Below are 21,761 nucleotides of genomic sequence, written 5' to 3'. Positions count from 1 at the left end.
TTATTTACAGGGAATGCAGTGCTCTAAAAGGGGAAGTCCCACGTCAGCCCCGTCCTGTGGCATATCCGGTCCTGAGTCCTATGGGGAGCCACATCCTGTGCCACGGCCTGTCCTGAGTGCTGAGTCCAGGGGCAACCCTGTCCCGCAGCATGGCACGTGGTGAGTCCTGGAGGCAGCCCCGTCCCGCAGCACGGCAGGTTCCAAATCCCCATAGTGCTGCTGATCCTTGGAGGCCGGTTTCTGCTCCCCATTTAATTTTCAGTCTTCAGGGCTTCCAACACCCCACTGCTCCCCCACATGCCCCTGGCTTCTCCCTCCGGGAAACTCACATGGGCCTGGGGCAGGCAAAGAGCAGTGGCACGGCAAGGGGGTGGGGGCACTGGCATAGTTCTCAACACCCGACCTGCCTGAGGAGTGGGGGCAGCAGACGCTGCTCATGGGGAGTTGCTGCAATGGCCCCCGCTCGCTCCAGGATGTGCTGCTTTTAAGTGCTAGTTCAAAGGTGGCTCCCATGGCTCACACCATGGTCTCGTACTCCAGGATCACCGTGGGGATGGGGGAGGGGAGTGACGGGTGCCTCTTCCTGGGGGCCTCACCATGCCCCAAGCAGCCATCACCCCCACCTGCTGCCATGCAGCATGGTCCCTGAAGTGCATCGAACTCGGGCTGCACTGTGGCTGTGTGGATCCCATGCTCCCAGAACACCTGCTGGATCCTCCTGGCCACAGCCCCGTAGGAGGCAGTGTCCAGGCACCCGACATGGGCTGTGGCCACCAGGTTGTAGGCACTGTCCAGCTGCCAGACATGGAGCTCACGCAGGGCTGCCACCCCCTCCGTGCCCCTCAGATGCAACTCAAGTCGCCAAAGGTCCAGATGGTCGGGCACAGCCTGCAGCAGCACCAGGGCAGACTCCCGCAGGGATGGGGCAGCCAAAAGGATCAAGGCCAGCACCATAACCACACAAAGCCCAGGGTCCAGGTACAGCAGCCAGCAGGTCCCCAGCTCTGCCAGGGTTGGTGCAGGGCTGCCTAGGGGCCGGCATGGCGTCCCAATGCTGGAGGGCAGGCAGGCCACTTGCTCCCCGCATGCTGGCCACAACAGGTGGAAGGCAAGTGAATATAGCAGCACAGTGGCAGGGCCCAAGGAGGCAGACAGGAGGCGAAGGCAGAGAGCCAACCGGGCACCAGACTCCTCTGAAGGCAAGCACCCGTCCTCTAGCCAGGGCTGCCTGTTCCCCAGCAGGTCTGTGCAGGGGGGAAGGAAGAGGTGTGAAAAGGGTGTGGGGGCAGCATTTCATGCTACAGCTTGGGGGCAAAGGGCAGGGATCTCAGGGCAAGGTGCGGGGGGAAGGAGCAAAGACTTAGGGAGTCATAGGGCAGGCTCAGTTCTTACTTATGCAAACTCCCCCACCCAAAGCTGAAAGAGTGGCCCAGTACCCCTTCCCCCCACACCCATCCCCAAACATCTCACCGCCCGCTGACACAGCAGGCCTGGCCTGGTACCAACCCCCAGCTCAGCCCTGCCCTCTAGCTGAGAGACAGGCCTGGCCCGGTACAGCCCCCAACCTTGCCAGGACTCACCTTGTGTCTCCTGGGCAGATCTGCCTGTAGTTGCACCCTCTCTGCTGGTGCTGGCACTGCTGCTGTGGTGACTCTTCACCCGAGAGGGATGGTGCTGCCCATCCAGCCTCACCCCAGCCAGATGGATGAGGAGCCCAGCAGCCCCGACTCCCACCAGTGCCAGGGGCCGCTCTGTCACCTGGGGCTGCCCTGCCCGGTGCAGTGCTCTGGGCAGCAGGGCCAGGCAGAGTGCTGTCAGGAACACACCACACACCAGGGTCCCTGCCACTCGGGCCCGCACCCATCCAAAGGTGTTCCTGCAATCAGGGTGTGCTCCGCAGGTCAGCTGGCCATCCAGCAGAGCCACCCCCAGCGCGAGCACCATCCCCAGTGTCTGGAGTGAGCAGGAGAGAGCCAGCAGCGAGCCTGTGACCCGGCTGGCCACCACCTCTGCCAGGAACAGGCCGATGGCAAGACAGAGCTGAGCGGTTAGCCAGCCCTGGTGCCCCCACAGCCCTGGCCCTGCCAGCCAGCCCTGGTGCTCCGTCTGCATCGGCAGCCCGGGCAGCCCCATCCCTACCCCAGCAGTGCCTGCCCCCATATGGGCTCTTGTCCCTGTCTAGCCTCTGGACTCCTGTCCCTACCCCAACCCACTCCCCTGGCAGCCTTGTCCCTGCCCCTGTCCCAGCAGCCTTCTCCCTATCTGCGCTCTGGGCTCCTGTCCCTGCCCCTGCTGCTCTGCACTTGTCGCCAAGAGTTTGCACTCGGAGTGGCCAGTGCACACAGTCCCGTTGTCCTTGGGGGTTCCTTAAAGGGGCAGCACCCGCTCCCTCCCGCTGTGGCTGCCTGCCCAGCCCACCACCAGCTGGCAAGCACAGCACACAGGCTGCTCTCAGTCTCACAGCCCTTGACTCAGCAGGAAGACATCCCCTCTTCTCTCTGCAAGATGGGATGGGAGCAAGCAGGTGCCCCCATTCCTGGGGTCCACATGGGGCAGCTCAGACATGGGAACTCCAAGGGCCTCTGTACTGGGGAAACTGGGAATCCCAGCTCCACCAGGGGTCAGCACTGCAGAAAACTGGGAATCCCAGCTCCAACCAGGGGGTCTGTACTGGGGAAAACTGGGAATCCCAGCACCAGCAGAGGCTTCATAGATTCCAAGTCCAGAAAGGATCAATCACTATGATCAACTAGTCTGACTTCCTGTATAATGCAGGCCTTCCCTGCATTAATTGCTGATTGAACTAGAGGAGATGTGTTAGAAAAATATCCTATCTAGAACTAAAAATTGTCAGTGATTGAGAATCCACCAGGACCCTTGGTAAATTGTTCCAATGGTTAATTACCCTCACTGTCAAAACATTATGCCTTATTTTCAGTCTGAATGTGTCTAGCTTCAATTTCCAGCCATTGGATCATGTGCTACCTTTCTCTTGTAGATCAAAAAGCCCGTTATTAAATATTTATTCCCCATGTAGGTACTTACAGACTATTATCAAGTCACACTTTAACCTTCTCTTTGTTAAACTAAATAGATTGTGCTCTTTGAATCTACCACGAGAAGGCATGTTTTCTAATTCTTTAATCATTCTCATTGCTCATATCTGAATCCTCTCCAATTTATCAACATAATTCTTGAATTGTGGGCACCAGAATGGGGGACAGTATTCCAGCAGCAGTCACACCAGTGCTAAATACAGAAATCTTCTGTACCCCTAGTTGCGATGTCTGTTTATGCATTCCAGGATTGGATTAGCCTTTTGGGCCACAGAGTTGCCTGTGGACTCATGTTCAGCTGATTATCCACCACAACTCCCAAATCTTTTTCAGAATCACTGCTTCCCAGGATAGAGTCCCCCATTGTTTGTATGGCCTACTTTCTTTATTCCTAGCTGTATACCTTTACATTTAGTTATATTAAAACATATATTCTTTGCTTACACCCAGCTTACCAAGAGATCCAGACTTGGTCTGAATCAGTGACCTGTCCTCTTCATTACTTACCACTCCCTCAATTTTTGTGTCATCTGCAAACTTTATCAGTGACGATTTTCTGTTTCTTCCATAAAAAGAAAAGGAGGACTTGTGGCACCTTAGAGACTAACCAATTTATTAGAGCATAAGCTTTCGTGAGCTACAGCTCACTTCCTCAGATGCATATCGTGGAAACTGCAGCAGGGTTTATATATACACAGGGAAAGATTAAGAATGAGCTCTCAAAAATGGATACTCTCATAAAAAACCAACCTTCCACACAAACTTCCTCGTGGCTGGATTTTACTAAAACTAGACAAGCCATTTACAACGCACATTTTGCTTCTCTACAAAAGAAAAAGGACACTAAACTTTCTAAACTACTACATGCTACAAGGGGCCACAGCAATGGTTCCCTCAACCCACCTAGCAATATTGTTAACCTATCCAACTATACTCTCAGCCCAGCAGAAGCAGCTGTTCTATCTCGGGGCCTCTCCTTCTGCCCCTCCACCCCCACGAACATGATACAGTTCTGTGGTGACCTAGAATCCTATTTTCGACGTCTCCGACTCAAGGAATATTTCCAAAATACCTCTGAACAGCATACTAATCCACAGAGGTCTCCCTACCAACACTACAGAAAGAGGGATTCTAGGTGGACTCCTCCTGAAGGTCGAAACAGCAGACTGGACTTCTACATAGAGTGCTTCCGCCGACGTGCACGGGCTGAAATTGTGGAAAAGCAGCATCACTTGCCCCATAACCTCAGCCATGCGGAACGCAATGCCATCCACAGCCTCAGAAACAACTCTGACATCATAATCAAAAAGGCTGACAAAGGAGGTGCTGTTGTCGTCATGAATAGGTCGGAATATGAACAAGAGGCTGCTCGGCAGCTCTCCAACACGAGTTTCTACAAGCCATTACCCTCTGATCCCACTGAGAGTTACCAAAAGCAACTACAGCATTTGCTCAAGAAACTTCCTGAAAAAGCACAAGATCAAATCCGCACAGACACACCCCTGGAACCCCGACCTGGGATATTCTATCTACTACCCAAGATCCATAAACCTGGAAATCCTGGGCGCCCCATCATCTCAGGCATTGGCACCCTGACAGCAGGATTGTCTGGCTATGTAGACTCCCTCCTCAGGCCCTACGCTACCAGCACTCCCAGCTACCTTCGAGACACCACTGACTTCCTGAGGAAACTACAATCCATCGGTGATCTTCCTGATAACACCATCCTGGCCACTATGGATGTAGAAGCCCTCTACACCAACATTCCACACAAAGATGGACTACAAGCCGTCAAGAACACTATCCCCGATAATGTCACGGCTAACCTGGTGGCTGAACTTTGTGACTTTGTCCTTACCCATAACTACTTCACATTTGGGGACAATGTATACCTTCAGATCAGCGGCACTGCTATGGGTACCCGCATGGCCCCACAGTATGCCAACATTTTTATGGCTGATTTAGAACAACGCTTCCTCAGCTCTCGTCCCCTAAAGCCCCTACTCTACTTGCGCTATATTGATGACATCTTCATCATCTGGACCCATGGAAAAGAAGCCCTTGAGGAATTCCACCATGATTTCAACAAATTCCATCCCACCACCAACCTCAGCCTGGTCCAGTCCACACAAGAGATCCACTTCCTGGACACTACAGTGCTAATAAACAATGGTCACATAAACACCACCCTATACCGGAAACCTACTGACCGCTATTCCTACCTGCATGCCTCCAGCTTTCACCCTGACCACACCACACGATCCATCGTCTACAGCCAAGCTCTGCGATACAACCGCATTTGCTCCAACCCCTCAGACAGAGACAAACACCTACAAGATCTCTGTCAAGCTTTCTTACAACTACAATACCCACCTGCAGAAGTAAAGAAACAGATTGATAGAGCCAGAAGAGTTCCCAGAAGTTACCTACTACAGGACAGGCCTAACAAAGAAAATAACAGAACGCCACTAGCCGTCACCTTCAGCCCCCAACTAAAACCCCTCCAACGCATTATTAAGGATCTACAACCTATCCTAAAGGATGACCCAACACTCTCACAAATCTTGGGAGACAGGCCAGTCCTTGCCTACAGACAGCCCCGCAACCTGAAGCAAATACTCACCAACAACCACATACCACACAACAGAACCACTAACCCAGGAACTTATCCTTGCAACAAAGCCCGTTGCCAACTGTGCCCACATATCTATTCAGGGGACACCATCACAGGGCCTAATAACATCAGCCACACTATCAGAGGCTCGTTCACCTGCACATCCACCAATGTGATATATGCCATCATGTGCCAGCAATGCCCCTCTGCCATGTACATTGGTCAAACTGGACAGTCTCTACGTAAAAGAATAAATGGACACAAATCAGATGTCAAGAATTGTAACATTCATAAACCAGTCGGAGAACACTTCAATCTCTCTGGTCACGCGATCACAGACATGAAGGACGCTATCTTAAAACAAAAAAACTTCAAATCCAGACTCCAGCGAGAAACTGCTGAATTGGAATTCATTTGCAAATTGGATACTATTAATTTAGGCTTAAATAGAGACTTGGAGTGGCTAAGTCATTATGCAAGGTAGCCTGTTTCCTCTTGTTTTTTCCTACCCCCCCCCCCAGATGTTCTGGTTTAACTTGGATTTTAACTTGAAGAGTGGTCAGTTTGGATGAGCTATTACCAGCAGGAGAGTGAGTTTGTGTGTGTATGGGGGTGGGGGGATGTGAGAACCTGGATTTATGCAGGAAATAGCCCAGCTTGATTGTCATGCACATTGTGTAAAGAGTTGTCACTTTGGATGGGCTATCACCAGCAGGAGAGTGAATTTGTGTGGGGGGGTGGAGGGTGAGAAAACCTGGATTTGTGCTGGAAATCACTTTAGATAAGCTATTACCAGCAGGACAGTGGGGTGGGAATAGGTATTGTTTCATATTCTCTGTGTATATATAAAGCCTGCTGCAGTTTCCACGATATGCATCTGAGGAAGTGAGCTGTAGCTCACGAAAGCTTATGCTCTAATAAATTGGTTAGTCTCTAAGGTGCCACAAGTCCTCCTTTTCTTTTTGCGAATACAGACTAACACGGCTGCTACTCTGAAACCTGTTTCTTCCATGTAATTAATAAAGAAGTTCAATGGCATAGGGCCCAGAACCGATCTTTGGGGGACCCACTGGAAACACACGTGCTTGATGATGCTTCCTTGTTTACAGTTACATTTTGAGACCTATCAGTTAGCCAGTTTTTAAATCCATTTAATGTGGGACATGTTAATTTTATATCGGTCTAGTTTTTTAATCAAAATGTTGGGCAGTACCAAGTCGAACACCTTACAGAAGTCTGTGTATATTACATCAACACTATTACCTTTATCAACCAAACTTGTAATGTCATCAAAAAAGACATCAAGTTAGTTTGCCAAGATCTATTTTCCATAAAACCATGCTGATTTGCATTACATTACCCTCCTTTAATTCTTAAATGAGCCCTGAATCAACTGCTCTGTTATCTTGCCTGGGATCAATGTCAGGCTGACAGGACTATAATTACCCAGGTCATCCCATTTACCCTTTCAAAAAATGGCCCAATGTTAGCTTGTGCCAGTCTTCCAGAACTTCCCCGATGCTCCAGGACTTATTGAAAATCAACAGTAACAGTCCAGAAAGCTTGTCAGCCAGCTCTTTACGAACTTTTGGATGCAAGACAACTGGACCTGCTGATTTTAAAATGTCCCACTTCAGTCGTTGCCATTTAATCTCCTCCAGAGATACTAGCTGAATGGAAAGAGATGAGTGGAATGGTTATCATTACCATATGATGAGACTGTATCCTTTGTTTTTCCCCCAAGTACAAAACAGAAATATTGATGTAATGCTTCTGCCTTTTCTGCATTATTATTGATTGTTCCATCTAGTAATGGACCAATACCATTGTCAGGATTCTATTTGTGCCTAATATATTTTTAAAACTCCTTCTTATTGTCCTTAACTCTGCTGGCCATAGATTTCTCCTTGTTTCTATTTGCTTCCCTTATCAATTCTCTGCAATGCCTAACTTCCGATATGTATTCATTCTTTCAACGTCCCCTTTTTTCCATGTGTTTCTCTCTCTCTTTAATCTCTGCCCTCTCTTCCCCTCTAAACCAGGTCAGTTTTTTAACCAGCATAGTCTTCTTCCTCAGTTGTCGGATTGAAGCTTTTTGTGCATGAGTAAGGTGTTCTTAAATGGTTTTAACTGGGGTAACTGGTAATCCCAGCTCCACCCAAAGGAGTCTGTACTGGGGCAACTGGGAATCCCAGCCCCATTGCGGGGGGGCTCTGTACTAGGGTATCCCTGTGACACAGTGGGATATGTCTACATCAAACTGTGAAGCCCATTTTGTATGATGTAACCCTGATGAAGCTGAACCTATTTAAATGCCTCCAGCCAGCCTCCCTGCCCAGCCCAAGGGCACGGCAGCTTGCCAAAGGCCCAGCACAGAGAATCCACCAGGACTCACAGTCTGCAGCTGTCCTGATCAAATGATTCTTGAGCTACCCACTTGGACCTCATCTGAACAGGTACCTGGCTGGGGGAGGGTATGGGAGCTGTCCAGCCAACCACCCAGCCAAAGAAGGAAGAGAGCGGGGTGCTACACTGAGTGGGTGGCAGCCATTGCCACATGGCAGCAGGAGAGCAAGGACAGAAGGAAGCTGAACAGCCTGACACACCAGCAGAGGCCTTGGATGCACAGGATGGGGGAGATCCAGCAAGGTAGGGGTTTTGGACTTTTGTTATTTTCCAGAGATCATAGAATCATAGAATATCAGGGTTGGAAGGGACCTCAGGAGGTCATCTAGTCCAACCCCCTGCTCAAAGCAGGACCAATCCCCAATTTTTGCCCCAGATCCCTAAATGGCTCCCTCAAGGATTGAACTCACAACCCTGGGTTTAGCAGGCCAATGCTCAAACCACTGAGCTATCCCTCCCCCCAGAGATCAGCCAGGGCACACAATGGGCTTGTCGTCATCGTGATTGGGGAGATTGACCAGAACAGCGGAGATCCGTTACCCTTGAGCGTTTTTGAAGAGTAAAGTGACTGTGGTTCAGAGCTGCCTTTGCTAACTATGTGTTCCCTGCCTTCCTGCCGTATTGTCCCTCAAGGGATTAAACTAGAAGCCCAGAGCACCCACAGCCAGGGGGATGTGTGTGTAAGTGACTAGGGGTTCAGGAGGTCTGGGGATCCGTTCTGGGGGCGAGGGCAGCTGGACTGCGGAGCCCCATGGAGTCCATGCCTGGAAGGGCAATCAAGAAACCCAGGGCTGGGAACAATGACCTGGCTTGACCCAGACTCAGCTCCACCTGGGTCCCTTCACAACAGACAGGACATAGATCACACGCTGCCAGGTTCACAGTGTAATTGACAGAGGTTTGCCTGGGTGTGGCTCAGCCCAGCCGGGCTCTGCAGGATTGGCCTCTTAGGGCGAAGGCTCAGCTGGGCCTGGTGCCTCCTTGGTGCCAGGTGGCTCCTCATCCCCAGTGTCAATGTCATAGTGGGGTGGGGCCTGCCTGTGCCCAGTGCGGTGCGCATACTCCACCACCCGGACATGCCCGTCGGGCCCCACCAGCTGCCGGTAGCGGGGGCAGCCCACAGCGTAGAACAGCTGCTCTTTGATCCTGCGGCCCCACTCTAGCCCATGGCCTGGGGGCTCTGCTGGACCCAGCTCCTGCTCCACCAGTGAGCGGAACAGCTGCTGGTACTGGTCCAGGGACAGGCCGTGGATCCGGAGTGGCTGAACAGCCTGGGCCTTTGCCCTCCTCCTCACCCTGAGGGGCTGGTGGCTGCAGAAGATGCTGGCTGTTGTGGGTCCGGGGGGCATAGAGGCCCAGAGTCCCTGCGAGAAAGGGCAGAGCTGGAGTGATGGGCCAAACCAGGACTCAGAGCTGCTCTCCCCACGCCCCCAGCAATCCCCTGTTGCTGCCTTGTACCAGACCTGCTGGCTGGGGGTCTGGGGCCCTCTACCTCAGATAAGTCAGCCATATATTAATGCCCATGCTGCACCCTCTAGAGGCTCCCCTTCATCTGAGCGTCTCAGCACTTTATACCCAGTAATTCACTAACCCCACCAGGAAGGAATCATGGGGAGCACTGAGATGGAGATGCCTCTGGTGAGAGGCGGGGGCTGTTGGTACGTGGATCCCTCACCTGGCACTGAGATGCAGCCACTTCTGGGGTGGTGCACAAGGGCTCTTTATACAGGGAACCCTCGCCAATGCTGAGATGCAGGTGCCTCTTGGGTGGTGTTCAGGGACCGTTTATACAGGGATCCCCTGGTAGGTTTAGATAAGATGCCTTGTTCATTCTTGTAGGATCTCTAAGGATCACTGATGTGCATGCGGGTCCTGGCCTGGACTGTGGCTCTGAGCCAGTCCCCCAGATCCCTGGCCCTCAATTGTTACCCACCTGTATCAGCATTGCTGTCCCGCCACTCACCTGCCTAGCTTTGTACCCTGGGCCCTGATGTGTTTGCCGTCTCCTTCTGACTGAGGCCGGCCCCACTCTCTCCAAGCTGGGGGCTCTTCGCATGCAGCCCTCAGCACCTGGCCAGCTGCAGTAATTGTGCTCCAGTGCAACGATATTCCCAGATGCCCAAGGGGCTGGAGGGATGCTGAGAGCTGGCCATGACGGGTAGAGCAAGGCTGGGCCTGGCCCATGAGGCGTGAGGCCTGGGTGTGATTCTGCTTCTGGGGGCTGCTGCAAGGGAAGAATAGACAGACAGATGAGGGGGCAAAAGGGGCTACCGTGCTCAATATGACAATATCTGACATTTCGCTCATGAGATCCCAACATGCACTGCAGGCAGTGTATATACAGAGACTGCTGCCCCTGCTACTGAGATGCAGTTGCTGCTGGGGTGGGGGCATGGCAGCTGTTTACACAAGGATCCCTCATCCAGCACTGAGATACAGCTGACTCTGGGGTGAAGTATGGGGGCTGTTTATACAGGCATCTCTTGCCCAGAACTAAGATGCAGCCCCTTCTGGGGTGGGGCACAGGGGCTATTTACACAGGGATCCCTCATCCAGTAAAGAGATGCAGCTGCCTCTGGGGTGGAGCAAGATGAGGCAGCCATTTGACATACGCACAACAGACCCCTCCCATCCACTGCCTCTCACCATCCTGACCAGCCCAGGTGCCTCCAGCCCCACACTGGTGCTGGGCCAGGAATGTCAAGGTTCTGCCCATGTGTGCAGGTTCCGGATGCAGGGCATCACCGAGGAAACATTTGTGGCCTCGGCTGGGATGTTCCAACCTGAGCGGTGTCATGCTGGGTTAGGGAGATGCCTCTCACTGCCCCATCTCACGCCACATGTGTCCTCAAAGCAAACTCTTCTCTTCTTCCACCTGCCCCGGAGACCAAGAGGGTAGCGAAAAGACTCCACCCCTCACCCAAGACCCCACCCCCCAGGTTAAGATCAGGCCCCTTGCCTCAGCTCCCATCTCCCCGGGTAAGATCAGGCTGCCACCCCCACAGCTGTCTTGGAATAACAACAGCTGGGCCCCCTGAAATATCTCCTTTGCTCTGCATTTCCCTGATTCGGGGCCCCCTTACTGGGCTGGGTGTCGGGTAGATTTAGGGCACCAAAGGAGATAACGAGGAATCTACGCAGGAGCTGAGTTTGTAGAGATATCCCAGGTTGTAGTCCTAGCACAGCATCCATTCACCGCTGAGGCCCTGCGCAATGTGCATCCCACAGGGACTGGAGATGGGATGCAGACTATGGGCTGCAGCACAGTCTCCTCAGCAGCACATGGCCCGGGCACACAATGGGCTTGTCGTCATCGTGATTGGGGAGATTGACCAGAACAGCTATTCCAGAGTAAAAGCAGCTGCCTGGGAAACTGCTCCAGAATAGCCCTTGTGCTTTGAATTCATACCCTACCTTAGTCCAGAATAACTTCACCATGCAAACAAGCCCTAAAAAAGTCAAAAGCTTTGGGATGGGCATGGGGGTTATCACTCCTCTCCTCTGGTACCAGGGGGCTTGCTACCACAAGAGAAGAAGGATGGTCTTTTGGTCAAGGCACTAGTCTGAAACTTGGGAGACCTGGGTTCACTTCCTGACTCTGCCACAGGCTTCCTGTGTGATCTTGGGCAAGTCACTTAGTCTTTCTGTGCCTCAGTTTCTGCTCTGTTCAATGGGGATAGTAGCCTGGCTCTACTTCCCTGGGGTGTGTGAGGATAAATGCAGTAAAGGCTGTGAGGCAGCCAGATGCTATGGTGATGGGGACCAGATTATGCTGGCATAGGCTCAGTGATATAGACAGAACCTGGGACCTGACAGCTCCTGTGGTAGGGAGGCCGGGATAAGATCCACTGGATGAGGGGGAAAAGGGGTCACGCTAGAGAGGGCATGTCTGGATGTTTCTCTCTGTCCTGGTAAAGCTTATGCTCAAATAAATGTGTTAGACTCTAAGGTGCCACAAGTACTCCTGTTCTTTGTGCGGATACAGACTAACAGGGCTGCTACTCTGAAACCTGTCTGGAGTGTGGCTCATGCACCTATTAATGGGTTGGTTCTCACGTTGGATGTGGGGAAACTGAGGCAGCAAGTGGGGACGTGACTCACCCGAGTCACCCAGTGAATCACTGGCAGAGCTAGGGATGTAACTCAGGCATCCTGATCCCTCCCTATTCTAACCACTAACCCCTACGCCGCTCCGGGTCTCTACCCCTTTAAGGACGAGCGCGGAACGGCGCCGTTTGTCCCTGGACGGCTTCCGTCTGCCACCCTCACATGACCAAACACAGCCGCCGCGCGAGTCTCGCTGCTTCCGGTGTGGAGCCTCTGATAGTCGGACCCGGTGAGTCTCCGGGACGCCGTCGCCCTCCCCCGTCGGGACCTGTTCCCCTCAAAATCCCCTAGTCTGGCCCCCGCGAGGGGAGATACGGGCGCTTGTGGGGGGGCTCCGCGGGGGATGCGGGGGGAGATACGGGGGCTTGTGGGGGGCTCCGCGGGGGATGCGGGGGGAGGTACGGGGGCTTGTGGGAGGTGTGGGGGGCTCTGCCTGGGGGTTGGGGTTGTAAAGAAGGGATGGGGCGGAGTCTCCGCCTGAGGTGGTGACACCGGACATGCAGAGTTGGGGGGCGGTGGAGAGTGGACCCCGGTGCCAGGGCCTGAACGTAGCTGTGAGCTGGGCACATCCAGTCGTTGGTTGCAGGCTCTAATTCTAAGGGGCCCTTTAACGCAGTGGGTAGAGGAGGGCTAAATGGCATCACACCCCATTCTCTCTGGCTCCTGGACAGCTCCTCGGGGACAATGCTCTGGACCTGGGCACAGCTTGAGTGGCCCCTTTGCCCTTGTCTGCCCTGGGTTTTGTCCCCTGGCCTAGCTGTAACCCCCTTGTATGATGCTGCTTAGTCCTGGGGTGAATCCCACCACAGCAGCATAAATCATGTGAGCCCAAGGGGTCTTTGGGATCTAGCAGGAGCTGGGAGCCAGGGCGCCTGGGTTCTATTCCTGGCATTGGGAGAGGTGTGGGGTCCAGGCCCAAGGAACCTCTCAGGTAGTGCCACATATTTCATCCTGTTCTCCAGCTGTCCTACTCTGTCCTTTAGCAGCCACCGATCCTTTTGGAGCTGCCCTGTAACACATCTCCCTCTCTTCCATTTGCAGAGAGGTAGCTCGGTCCAGAGCAGCAGCACATCATGGAGTGCACGGCACTGGAGAGTCTCATCGAGATGGGCTTCTCCCAGAACAGAGCGTATGTGTGCCCCCACCTCCATTCCCTCATTCCCCTCCCAGCCATCCACAGGCTGCCTTAGCTGCCACTGCATCTTGACCTGGTCAGGGTGCTCCCTACCAGTGACTGGGGGTCATGGCCTATGGCTGTAGAACGGCAGCACAAAGGGATCAGGTGCAATGTGGGAATGCTTTTGAGGGGAAGGAAAAATCTAGTGCTGAGAGCAGGATTCCTAGATTCTATCCCCAGTGCTGGGAGGAGAGTGGGGTCTAGTGGGTTAGAGGATGAGGACCGGGAGTACTGTCCCTTTGCCTCAATTTCCCCATCAGTAGAGCAGGGATAACGCCTCTGCCCTGTCATCCCGTGTGTCGTGTCGTCGTCCCCCCCTCCCCGCCCCGGGTTCTTCAGACTAAACAAGGAATGCTTATTAAGGCTGTTATAGAGGGTAAAGCCAGAAGGGACCATTAGATCATCTAGTCTGCCCTGCAGTATAGTGCAGGCCAGAGAATGTCTCCCAGTTCCCCCTGCATTGAGCCTGATCACTTGTGTTTCACTAAAACATCTTCCAGAAGGGCAGCCAGCCTGGACTGGAGATGGAGAATCCACCCCTGCTCTGTGGAGCTTGTTCCAATGGTCAATCACCCTCCCTGGGAAAAAAAAACATGCATTGTTTTTCATTGGAATGTGTCTGGCACCAGCTTCCAGCCATTGGTTCTTGTTCTCCCTGTCTCTGTTACATTAAAGAGCCCTTTAGTGCCTGCTATTTTCTCCTGCTACATATATACTAGTCAGGTCACCTCTATCTTCTTTTCCTAAACAGACTGAGCTCTTTCAGTCTCTCACCATCAGGTGTTTTCTTCTGCCCTCAAATTGTTTTTTAAGGCTCTTCTCCTCAACCTCTTCAATGGCTCAACACCCAATTTCAAAGGTAGCACCCAGATCTCTGTGCAGGATTCCAGTCTTGATTTCACCAAGGCCATAAGCAGAAGTGAAATCACCTCCCTGCTCCTGGGTAGGCCTTCCTAGGCAGTAGAATGGTCTTGAGGGGCCAGTGCTGTGGTGGTGGTGGTGGGAAGGGAGCTATTTGTGCCTCTGCACCGACAGAAGTAAGCAGCTGGAGGACAACGTGTCCCATGAAGGCCTCACCTTAGCCTCCAATATCTAATGATTGGCTCAGCCCTGAAGCAGACAGTATTTCAGTCCTTCCAGAGCCTCCACTAGCATGAATTATCATCACTCCAGTTATCCAGCCTAGCACATGGCCCCTCTGTGCTTCCTGCTGAGTCCCCCTCATCCCTGGCTCGCAGATTGATGTTACGCTGGTGGCTGTGGTATCTATTCCAGGTTGGGGTAATGTTCTGTCAATTGGCCAGAGACGGGGAGACCCAGGTTTGTTCTCAAGGCCTGGACAGTGGCAGTTTGGGTCACCCCATTGAGCTACCCATCTGTCTTTGCTCTGTGAAGCGTTTCATGGGAACGATGCTGCTGTGGAGGTGGGGCAGTGATAGAGCTGTTCAGCTTCTGGGTGGAACTCAGCCACGGCTGTCTATTTCTTTCAGGGAGAAGGCGCTGGCGCTGACAGGGAACCAAGGCATCGAGCAGGCCATGGACTGGTGGGTTGGAGACCCCCTCCTCCTAGATCTGTCTGCATTTCCATCCTTGTGACTCCGCCTTCTCCCTGCTGATGCTTGTTCTCTCTTCCCCCCCTCAAAAGGCTCATGGAGCATGAGAATGACCCCGACGTGGATGAGCCATATGTGCCTCCCCAGGGCCATGTCTTGGGCACGGAGGAGCCCCCCGAGGGAAGCACCCCCGAGCCTGTGGAAGCCAGAGCAGGTTTGAACAACCCTGGGGAGTTGACTGTGCTGGGGGCAGGGGAGTCAAGCTGCCCACCCTGGCTTGTGGGACAGCTGTGGCCCATACTCACCAGGATCTTGCCTGCTTCTTGGCTGTTCCTTCCTTGAGCGACCCCCTCCACCCACATTGGGATCCCACTGACTCAGGGGGTGGGCTTTGCCTGCAGGAGGGGCGGGTTGGAAGCCCTGCTGCAGTTCAGGCTCACACCTAGGGTATGTGGCATGTCTGCCTCCTCGCTTGCGCCACCCCCCCCCACAACTGTGTGGGGTAGACCCTGGAGTGACGGGGGCCCTGAAGGAGCCTGGTCCCACCCTGATGCCCCGATGCTTTGCTCATTACCTGTGTGGGCAGCAGGGGGTTCTGGCCTCTGAGCAGAGGATAATGGAGGCTTTTCCCTACAGATCGTGTGGAGGAGGGCTCGGCGGAGGGAGATGACAAGCACCCCCTGACTGAGGAGGAGAAGAGGGAACAGACCAAGCGGTAGGAAGGCCCCCCAGCCCCCGCTTTCGTGGTTGGCAGGGAGAGGCCTGTCCCCCTGGGATGCCAGTTTGCATGCATGCTGGGAAGCGTAGCTCTTGGAGGAAGGAGGATTTGGTCCCTGTGGATTGTGGGCCCTGTGGGGAGCGGGGGCAGTGGAAGGTGGTGCCCACTCCTATTCCTCCTGCAGGATGATGGAGCTGATCGCGCAGAAGCAGCGGGAGAGGGAGGAACGGGAGAAGCGGGAGACTATTGAGCGAGAGAAGCAGCGGCGCAAGCAGGGCCAGGAGCTTTCCATGATCCGCCAGAAGCTGCAGGAGGATGAGATGAAGAAGATGGCAGAGGAGAGGCGCAGGGAGAAGATGGAGGAGAAGCTGGCCAAGTGAGAGCCCGGGGAGAGTGGGATGGGGATGCGTGGGGAGTAGGTGCATGGGTGGAGGGAGGGGTGGGCAGTGGGATGGGGTGCATTGGGGGAAGATGTGGGGAAAGGGGAGGAGTGGATGTAGACGTGGAACTTGCCCTTGCTGTGACGTTGCAGCAGAAACACCCTCCACCATGCTGCCACCTCTAACTGGGTCTGTTCTCCTTGCAGGCAGCGGGTGCGTGAGAAGATCGAGCGGGACAAAGCAGAGCGAGTCAAGAAGGTGGGTGAGCAGCAGAGGCTGGGTGGGATCTAGGCCCCCCATGGTGGCTCCTGCCACTGCTGTCCCTTAAGCTGGGGGTGTGGGGGGGTATGTGTTGTGGAAGGAGGCTGTGGGGGGAAGGGCTGATGAGGGGGTGGGGCTGTGGTGCGTCCCATTCATCACGTGAGATCCCATGCCCAGTGCCCTATATGGAGGGAGGGAGATGCCCTGGGCATGGCTTTCTCCTGTGCCTGCTGGGTATGGGTGTGTGTGGGGTGGTCTGTGTGAGTGCTAGGGAGTGGGTTCGTGGGGTCCTTGAGGCAGCCTGGTGAAACCAGCTTGGGGCTGGAAGGGGAACCCACTCACATCTTGGTGCCTGTCCCACTCTGTGTACCATTCCCATCCAGTTCGGAGGTGGCAGCAGCTCCCAGGCCCCAGCCGAGCCAGCCCAGGAGATACTGGTGCCCTCGTCTCCCAGCCAGGAACCGCCCACGAAGAGAGAGTATGACCAGTGCCGAATACAGGTACCCGGGGGAAGATGGCCCCACAAACTTTTGTGCTTCATCCATCTGTTGCTTACACACATACCAGTCTACCCCACATTGTCCCCTGCTGTGGGTTCCTGGGTGGGCGCAGACATCCTGCCTTGTTGGAAAAGCAGGTGGGGGTCCCAGGCAGTAACTGGGATATTGGCCTGATCTGGCTTGCTGCTGCAGCTCTGGAGGAAGCCCCCTATCTCTGGGGTCACACCCAGAGGTGCAAGTCAAGGAGAACAGAGGAAGCTCTCCTCTTAATGCAGGGGAACTGGCCCGCCCAGCATGCTGCCCTACTGTGGCATGGGGCCTGCACTCATCCCCTCTTGCCCTCTGTCCAGGTGAGACTGCTGGATGGGACGTCGCTCATGCAGACCTTCAAGGCCAAAGAGCAGCTGGCAGCTGTGCGGCTGTATATAGAGCTGAACCGCAAGGATGGTGGGGAGCCCTTCCACCTCCTCACCAGCTTCCCTCGCCGTATCTTCACGGACGAGGACATGGAGAAGCCCTTGCAGGAGCTGGGTGAGCCTCTGGGGGAGGGGCAGGCGAAGCGACTGGCTTGAGGGTACGGTTAACAGCAGAGCTGGGGAATAGAACCAGGAGTTCTGGCTCCCAGCTGCCCTGCTCTGACCCACTAGATCCTACTCCCATCCCAGAGCTGGGGAACAGAACCAGGAGTCCTGACTCCCAGGCCCCGCTACTCTAACCACTAGGCAACAGCGTGGAGTCCTTTGAGAACAGATCTGGGCTGGGGACTCATGACTGTAGGACCATCCAGCTGTTCCTTCGGGATTCCCATCAGAGAAGGGAGAGCATGGAATCTGCTTGTGGGCTGGTGCTGCTGCCTGGTGCTGGGGACGCCCGAGCTGTAAGCAGAGAACCCACTACAAGAGCCAGCTCTGTCCCTGTTGCCCTCACTTGGGCAGGGTAGGCTACGGCCCTGCAGGCGCTCCGCACAGAGGAAGCTGTGTCAGCTGCTGGCACCAGCCACCACGGGGTCCTGGGAGGGGGAGATGCAAACCACAGAGCACCCAGGGCCCTTCCAGCTCAGACTCCCCTGCTGAAATCACTCCCGCTCTCAGGGATCCAGCCTGCCCAGCCCCAGCCACATGAGTGGACACTGCTCCCCCCACAACCCATATGCACCTGGGTCCTGGCTTCAGTCTGTCTCCTGCCCCCACAGGTTTGGTGCCTTCGGCCGTTCTCATAGTGGCCAAGAAGTGTAACAGCTGAAGGATGCCTTGGCTCATGCGTGCTGTGACAGGAACTCCCTCCCCACCCTGGCCCTGGATTCCTGTGGTTCCCTCTGCCACCCGCACACCGTGGTTCTGCCCCTCCCCCTGCCCGACTGAGCCCAGAGAAGTGACTGACCATTTCGCCTCCCCAGGACTGGAACCCAGCAGAGCGGCTGCGGGGGGCTTTGAGTCCAGCTTCCCTGGGGGAGTGCCACAGCGCGAGCCCCAGCACCAGGGACGCTAATAAACATCATCTGTTCTGCTGCTGCTGCCGCCGCTGCCACCCATTATTCCCGCGTGCTGCTGTTGGTGGGCTGATGGGAAGGAGGCCCCAGCTGAGCTAAGGGGAGCAGCCAGCAGGATGGGCACTGAGCAGACCCCACCAGCCGAGGGGGGGCCCCCACTATAAATTCATAGTCCAAGGGTCATAGATTCGTTGTGCCAGAGGCTGCACGGATAATGCCGCGGCCGCTATCACTCCCTGCAGCAAAGACGGGGACCCCGTCATCACACCGGGTGCTGCACAGATGCCCTGCAGCCAAGAGTGGGGTCTGTCATGGCAGGTGCTGCATAGACAGAGGCTGAGAGGGAAAACTGGGGAAGTCAGAGGGGAAAGGCCTGACTCTGCCAAGGTAGGGAAGATACCCTACCCTAGGCAGTCGGTGGGGGAGAGACTCCTCTGCTCTCTCTACCCCTACACTGTGATCTTGTCCTACCCCACGTGCTCAATGGGGCACTATGGGGAGGGGATAGTGCAAAGAAAAGTCCAAGCTCTGCAGGAGGTGCTCTCCCCTTGCTTTTGGTGCTGGCCCCCGTGAAGCATTAGTGTGTGGGGTACTGCAGGGAGTGGGGCTGTGCTGGACCATACCATCCTCCAGGTGAGATGTGACACCCAGGCCTGGCCCACGGTCAGTAAAGAGCCTAAGGTGCAACCCTGTGGTTTGAATGGGCTTCTCCTGCCCTGGTGCACGGTGCTGTGTGCGCTCCTCAGTGGGGAGGGAGCTGCGTGGGTGAGGAGATGGAAAACAGCTGTGTCTAGGCAGGTCCAGCTCCTACCCACCCCTGAGCCTGAGGGAATGAATGTGTGGGGTCTAGTGTGGAATTAGTGGGCAGTGGGAGGAGCCAGGCTGCTGCTGATACCCCTGTGGGGGGCTTAGCCCCACTGGCCTGAACTTGGAATGGGGTTTCAAAGCTGTTGCTGAAGGTGATAATTTAACAGAGGGCAAGTGAGAAGGGGCCTGTGTCCCAGGACTCTCCCCAAGCTGTCAGGGCTGGGAAGCCTATTCCAAGGCTCCTTGTTCCCTGAAGGAGCAGCAGCCCATGGGGCACTCTGGGCCTGGAGCTCCAGTTTGCCCTCTCTAAGCAGCTTGAGTAATGGGGGCCCTTTTGGAGCACATGTTCTTGCAGCTGGGCTGGGCTGGGGCAAGCCTCCGTAATCCAAACCCTGCACAAAGGGAATGACTGTGCCAGCTTCCCTGCAAAGAGCCTGGCTGGGAATGCGGGAGGGGGCAGGGAGCAGCGAGCAGCCCAGTTCTTGCTGGGGGTGCTGGGCTGAGGATGCAATCAGTAGTTAGAGCAGTAGGTGCTGCTCCCAGGATGGAGCCCTTACTCTCTACATTCCTTCTTCCCTCCCCAGTTTGCTGGCTCAGTGCCACTGCCTGAGGTAGTGTGCTGGGTCAGCCATAAAACCCAGCAGACCTTTTGCTTTAAGCACTAGATGCTGCATGCTCTCAGCGTCGGGGGCAGAATTTGACCTTCTGTCCATTATCTGTTGTTAGCACCTTCCCAGCCATGCTGCCCAGCAGCTGCTGAATCCCAAACTCTTCTAGTACAACTGGGGAGGGAAAGCCCACGCAGCCCCTGGCTGGGCCCTGCATCTGTTTGGATTAGCAACAGGCCACTGTGCTCAGTTGGTCTGACCTGACCCCCAGGCCCTCGAGCATCCCTGAGCACATTCCTGTTTGAACTAGAGGGGATTTGAGAAAAGCACCCCATCAGATTTAATGAGGGGAATGCCAACTTTGGAGCTTGTGTGGGCTGAGTTCCCACAAAAGCTGCTGGCTGCCACCCTCCCATCCTCCTCTAAAATTCCCCTAGACAGGGAGAATTTGGGGACTTCCTCCCCCCACTGTCCTCCATTTTCCCTCCTATACCAATAGCTCTGTGTGCCCCCATTATTTCCATCTGATAGAAATCATTCAGGCTGTCACCATTACGCTATTGTATGAGAAGCATTAAGAGGCAGAGGCTTCATGTGTCCCCCTTTTTGGTTTTCTGGCCTTTGATGCCTACAGTACCCCCTGAAATTTTGGAATTGACCAGATGTGGCATTTAAAAGTGATCATGTTCCACACACAAATGTTATCAAGTTGAGCCTAAAGCCTTTGCAAACTTGGCCAAAAATTCCACTGATGGAGAATCCACGCCAGACCTGGATAACTTGTTCCAATGGTTAATGACTCTCCTGTGGAATCTGCATTTTAGTTCCAGTCTGAATTTGTCTAGTTTCAACTTCCAGCTGGTGGATCTCGTTAGATCTTTGTCTGCTAGATTGAAAAGTCCTCTATGAAATTTTCATTCCCCATTCAGTACTTCTAGATTGACTAAGTCACCTCCTGACCTCTTTGCTAAACTGAAAAGATTGAGCTCAGTGAGTCTGTCACTCCAAGGCAGGCTTTCTAATCCGTTAATCATTCTTTCATAATGACAGGTTTCAGAGTAACAGCCGTGTTAGTCTGTCTTTGCGAAAAGAAAAGGAGTACTTGTGGCACCTTAGAGACTAACCAATTTATTTGAGCATGAGCTTTCGTGAGCTACAGCTCACTTTATCGGATGCATACCATGGAAACACGGTATGCATTAGTCTCTAAGGTGCCACAAGTACTCCTTTTCTTTAATCATTCTTGTGGTTCTTCTCCAAAACATCTTCCAGCTTATTCACAGGCATCTTGAATTGTGGACACCAGAACTGGACACACTATACCAGCAGTGGCTGCAACAGTGCCAGCTACAGAGAGAATAAAAGGGACTAAAGCCTCTCTTCTGACATGAGATTCCCCTGTTCATACAGCCAAGGATCACATTATCCCTTTTGGCTAAAGCACTACACTAGGAGCTCCTATTCAGCTGTGATTATCCCTTTGCCTTTCTGAGTCACTGCTTCCTAGCATAGACTGAAATGCAATTCCTCCCCCACCAGTTCTGTGAGTCCAGGCCCCCCGGGGGCCAATTCCTTGTTGGACAAGTCACACGACATCCTTTTGTGCAAATTTTTCTCCCCAAAAGCTGCCTCCCCCCATCCCAGGATACCATAAATGGAGAAGTGAGGGAACAACAGGCAAACTGGTTTCAGCTGAGCTCTGAAAGGGACAGACTGTGCAGAAAGAGACCTGTTCTAGAGAAGCAGACTGATGGGTGGAAGAGCAGAGCCTAGCTGGAGCCAAGGGGGGTTCAAAGCAGCAGGAGGTTAAATTAGAACTGGATGTTGGAATGAACAGGGTGAGTCAAGACGTGGGGAGAAATACTGTCATAGCTCATCCCATAAGCAGGAGTTAGTTCGGGGGATTGCACCAGCGGGACAGTCTGGGGAGCTGCCATGACATAAGGCAAGCAGAGAGGGAAGGGCTGCAGGCAGCTGGAGCTTAGCGGAGAGGAAGATGAGGATCATAGTAAAGGGGGAGTTGGAGTGGGTCTCTTCTCTCTCAGGTACTACTGGGAGGCTACCATAGTAAGAAAAAGCAAACAG

At 54.1% G+C, this 21,761-nt stretch overlaps 2 protein-coding genes across 2 annotated transcripts; one reads left to right on the top strand and one right to left on the bottom strand.

The window, feature by feature from the left end:
• Positions 1–84: 84 nt before the first annotated feature.
• Positions 85–2,278, bottom strand: LOC311523500 (proton-coupled zinc antiporter SLC30A1-like). Its single transcript, XM_084633538.1, has 2 exons — positions 1,581–2,278; positions 85–1,244 (listed from the first exon to the last, which is right to left on the bottom strand). Exons 1-2 carry the CDS (start codon positions 2,158–2,160, stop codon positions 517–519), a joined length of 1,308 nt encoding a protein of 435 aa, XP_084489664.1. The 5' UTR covers positions 2,161–2,278; the 3' UTR covers positions 85–516.
• Positions 2,279–12,277: 9,999 nt separating this feature from the next.
• On the top strand, positions 12,278–18,289 carry UBXN1 (UBX domain protein 1). The gene is made up of 10 exons (XM_084634048.1): positions 12,278–12,412; positions 13,225–13,312; positions 14,851–14,904; positions 15,006–15,127; positions 15,550–15,628; positions 15,816–16,007; positions 16,218–16,269; positions 16,656–16,772; positions 17,123–17,303; positions 17,965–18,289. Exons 2-10 carry the CDS (start codon positions 13,257–13,259, stop codon positions 18,012–18,014), a joined length of 903 nt encoding a protein of 300 aa, XP_084490174.1. The 5' UTR covers positions 12,278–12,412; positions 13,225–13,256; the 3' UTR covers positions 18,015–18,289.
• The last annotated feature ends 3,472 nt before the right edge of the window (positions 18,290–21,761 follow it).

This window comes from Lepidochelys olivacea (genome assembly GCF_965140295.1).
Source record: "Lepidochelys olivacea isolate rLepOli2 genome assembly, chromosome: 7".
NCBI classification, from domain to species: domain Eukaryota; kingdom Metazoa; phylum Chordata; order Testudines; family Cheloniidae; genus Lepidochelys; species Lepidochelys olivacea.
This window is presented reverse-complemented; position numbering and strand designations above follow the sequence as displayed.

Excerpts from the sequence above, each read along its gene's own strand:
- LOC311523500 (XM_084633538.1), bottom strand. The coding sequence starts at position 2,160 with ATGGGGGCAGGCACTGCTGGGGTAGGGATGGGGCTGCCCGGGCTGCCG. Across the intron at positions 1,245-1,580 it reads ATCTGCCCAGGAGACACAAG|ACCTGCTGGGGAACAGGCAG; the intron begins GTGAGTCCTGGC and ends CCCCCTGCACAG.
- UBXN1 (XM_084634048.1), top strand. The coding sequence starts at position 13,257 with ATGGAGTGCACGGCACTGGAGAGTCTCATCGAGATGGGCTTCTCCCAG. Across the intron at positions 16,270-16,655 it reads AAGCAGAGCGAGTCAAGAAG|TTCGGAGGTGGCAGCAGCTC; the intron begins GTGGGTGAGCAG and ends ATTCCCATCCAG. Across the intron at positions 17,304-17,964 it reads GAAGCCCTTGCAGGAGCTGG|GTTTGGTGCCTTCGGCCGTT; the intron begins GTGAGCCTCTGG and ends CTGCCCCCACAG.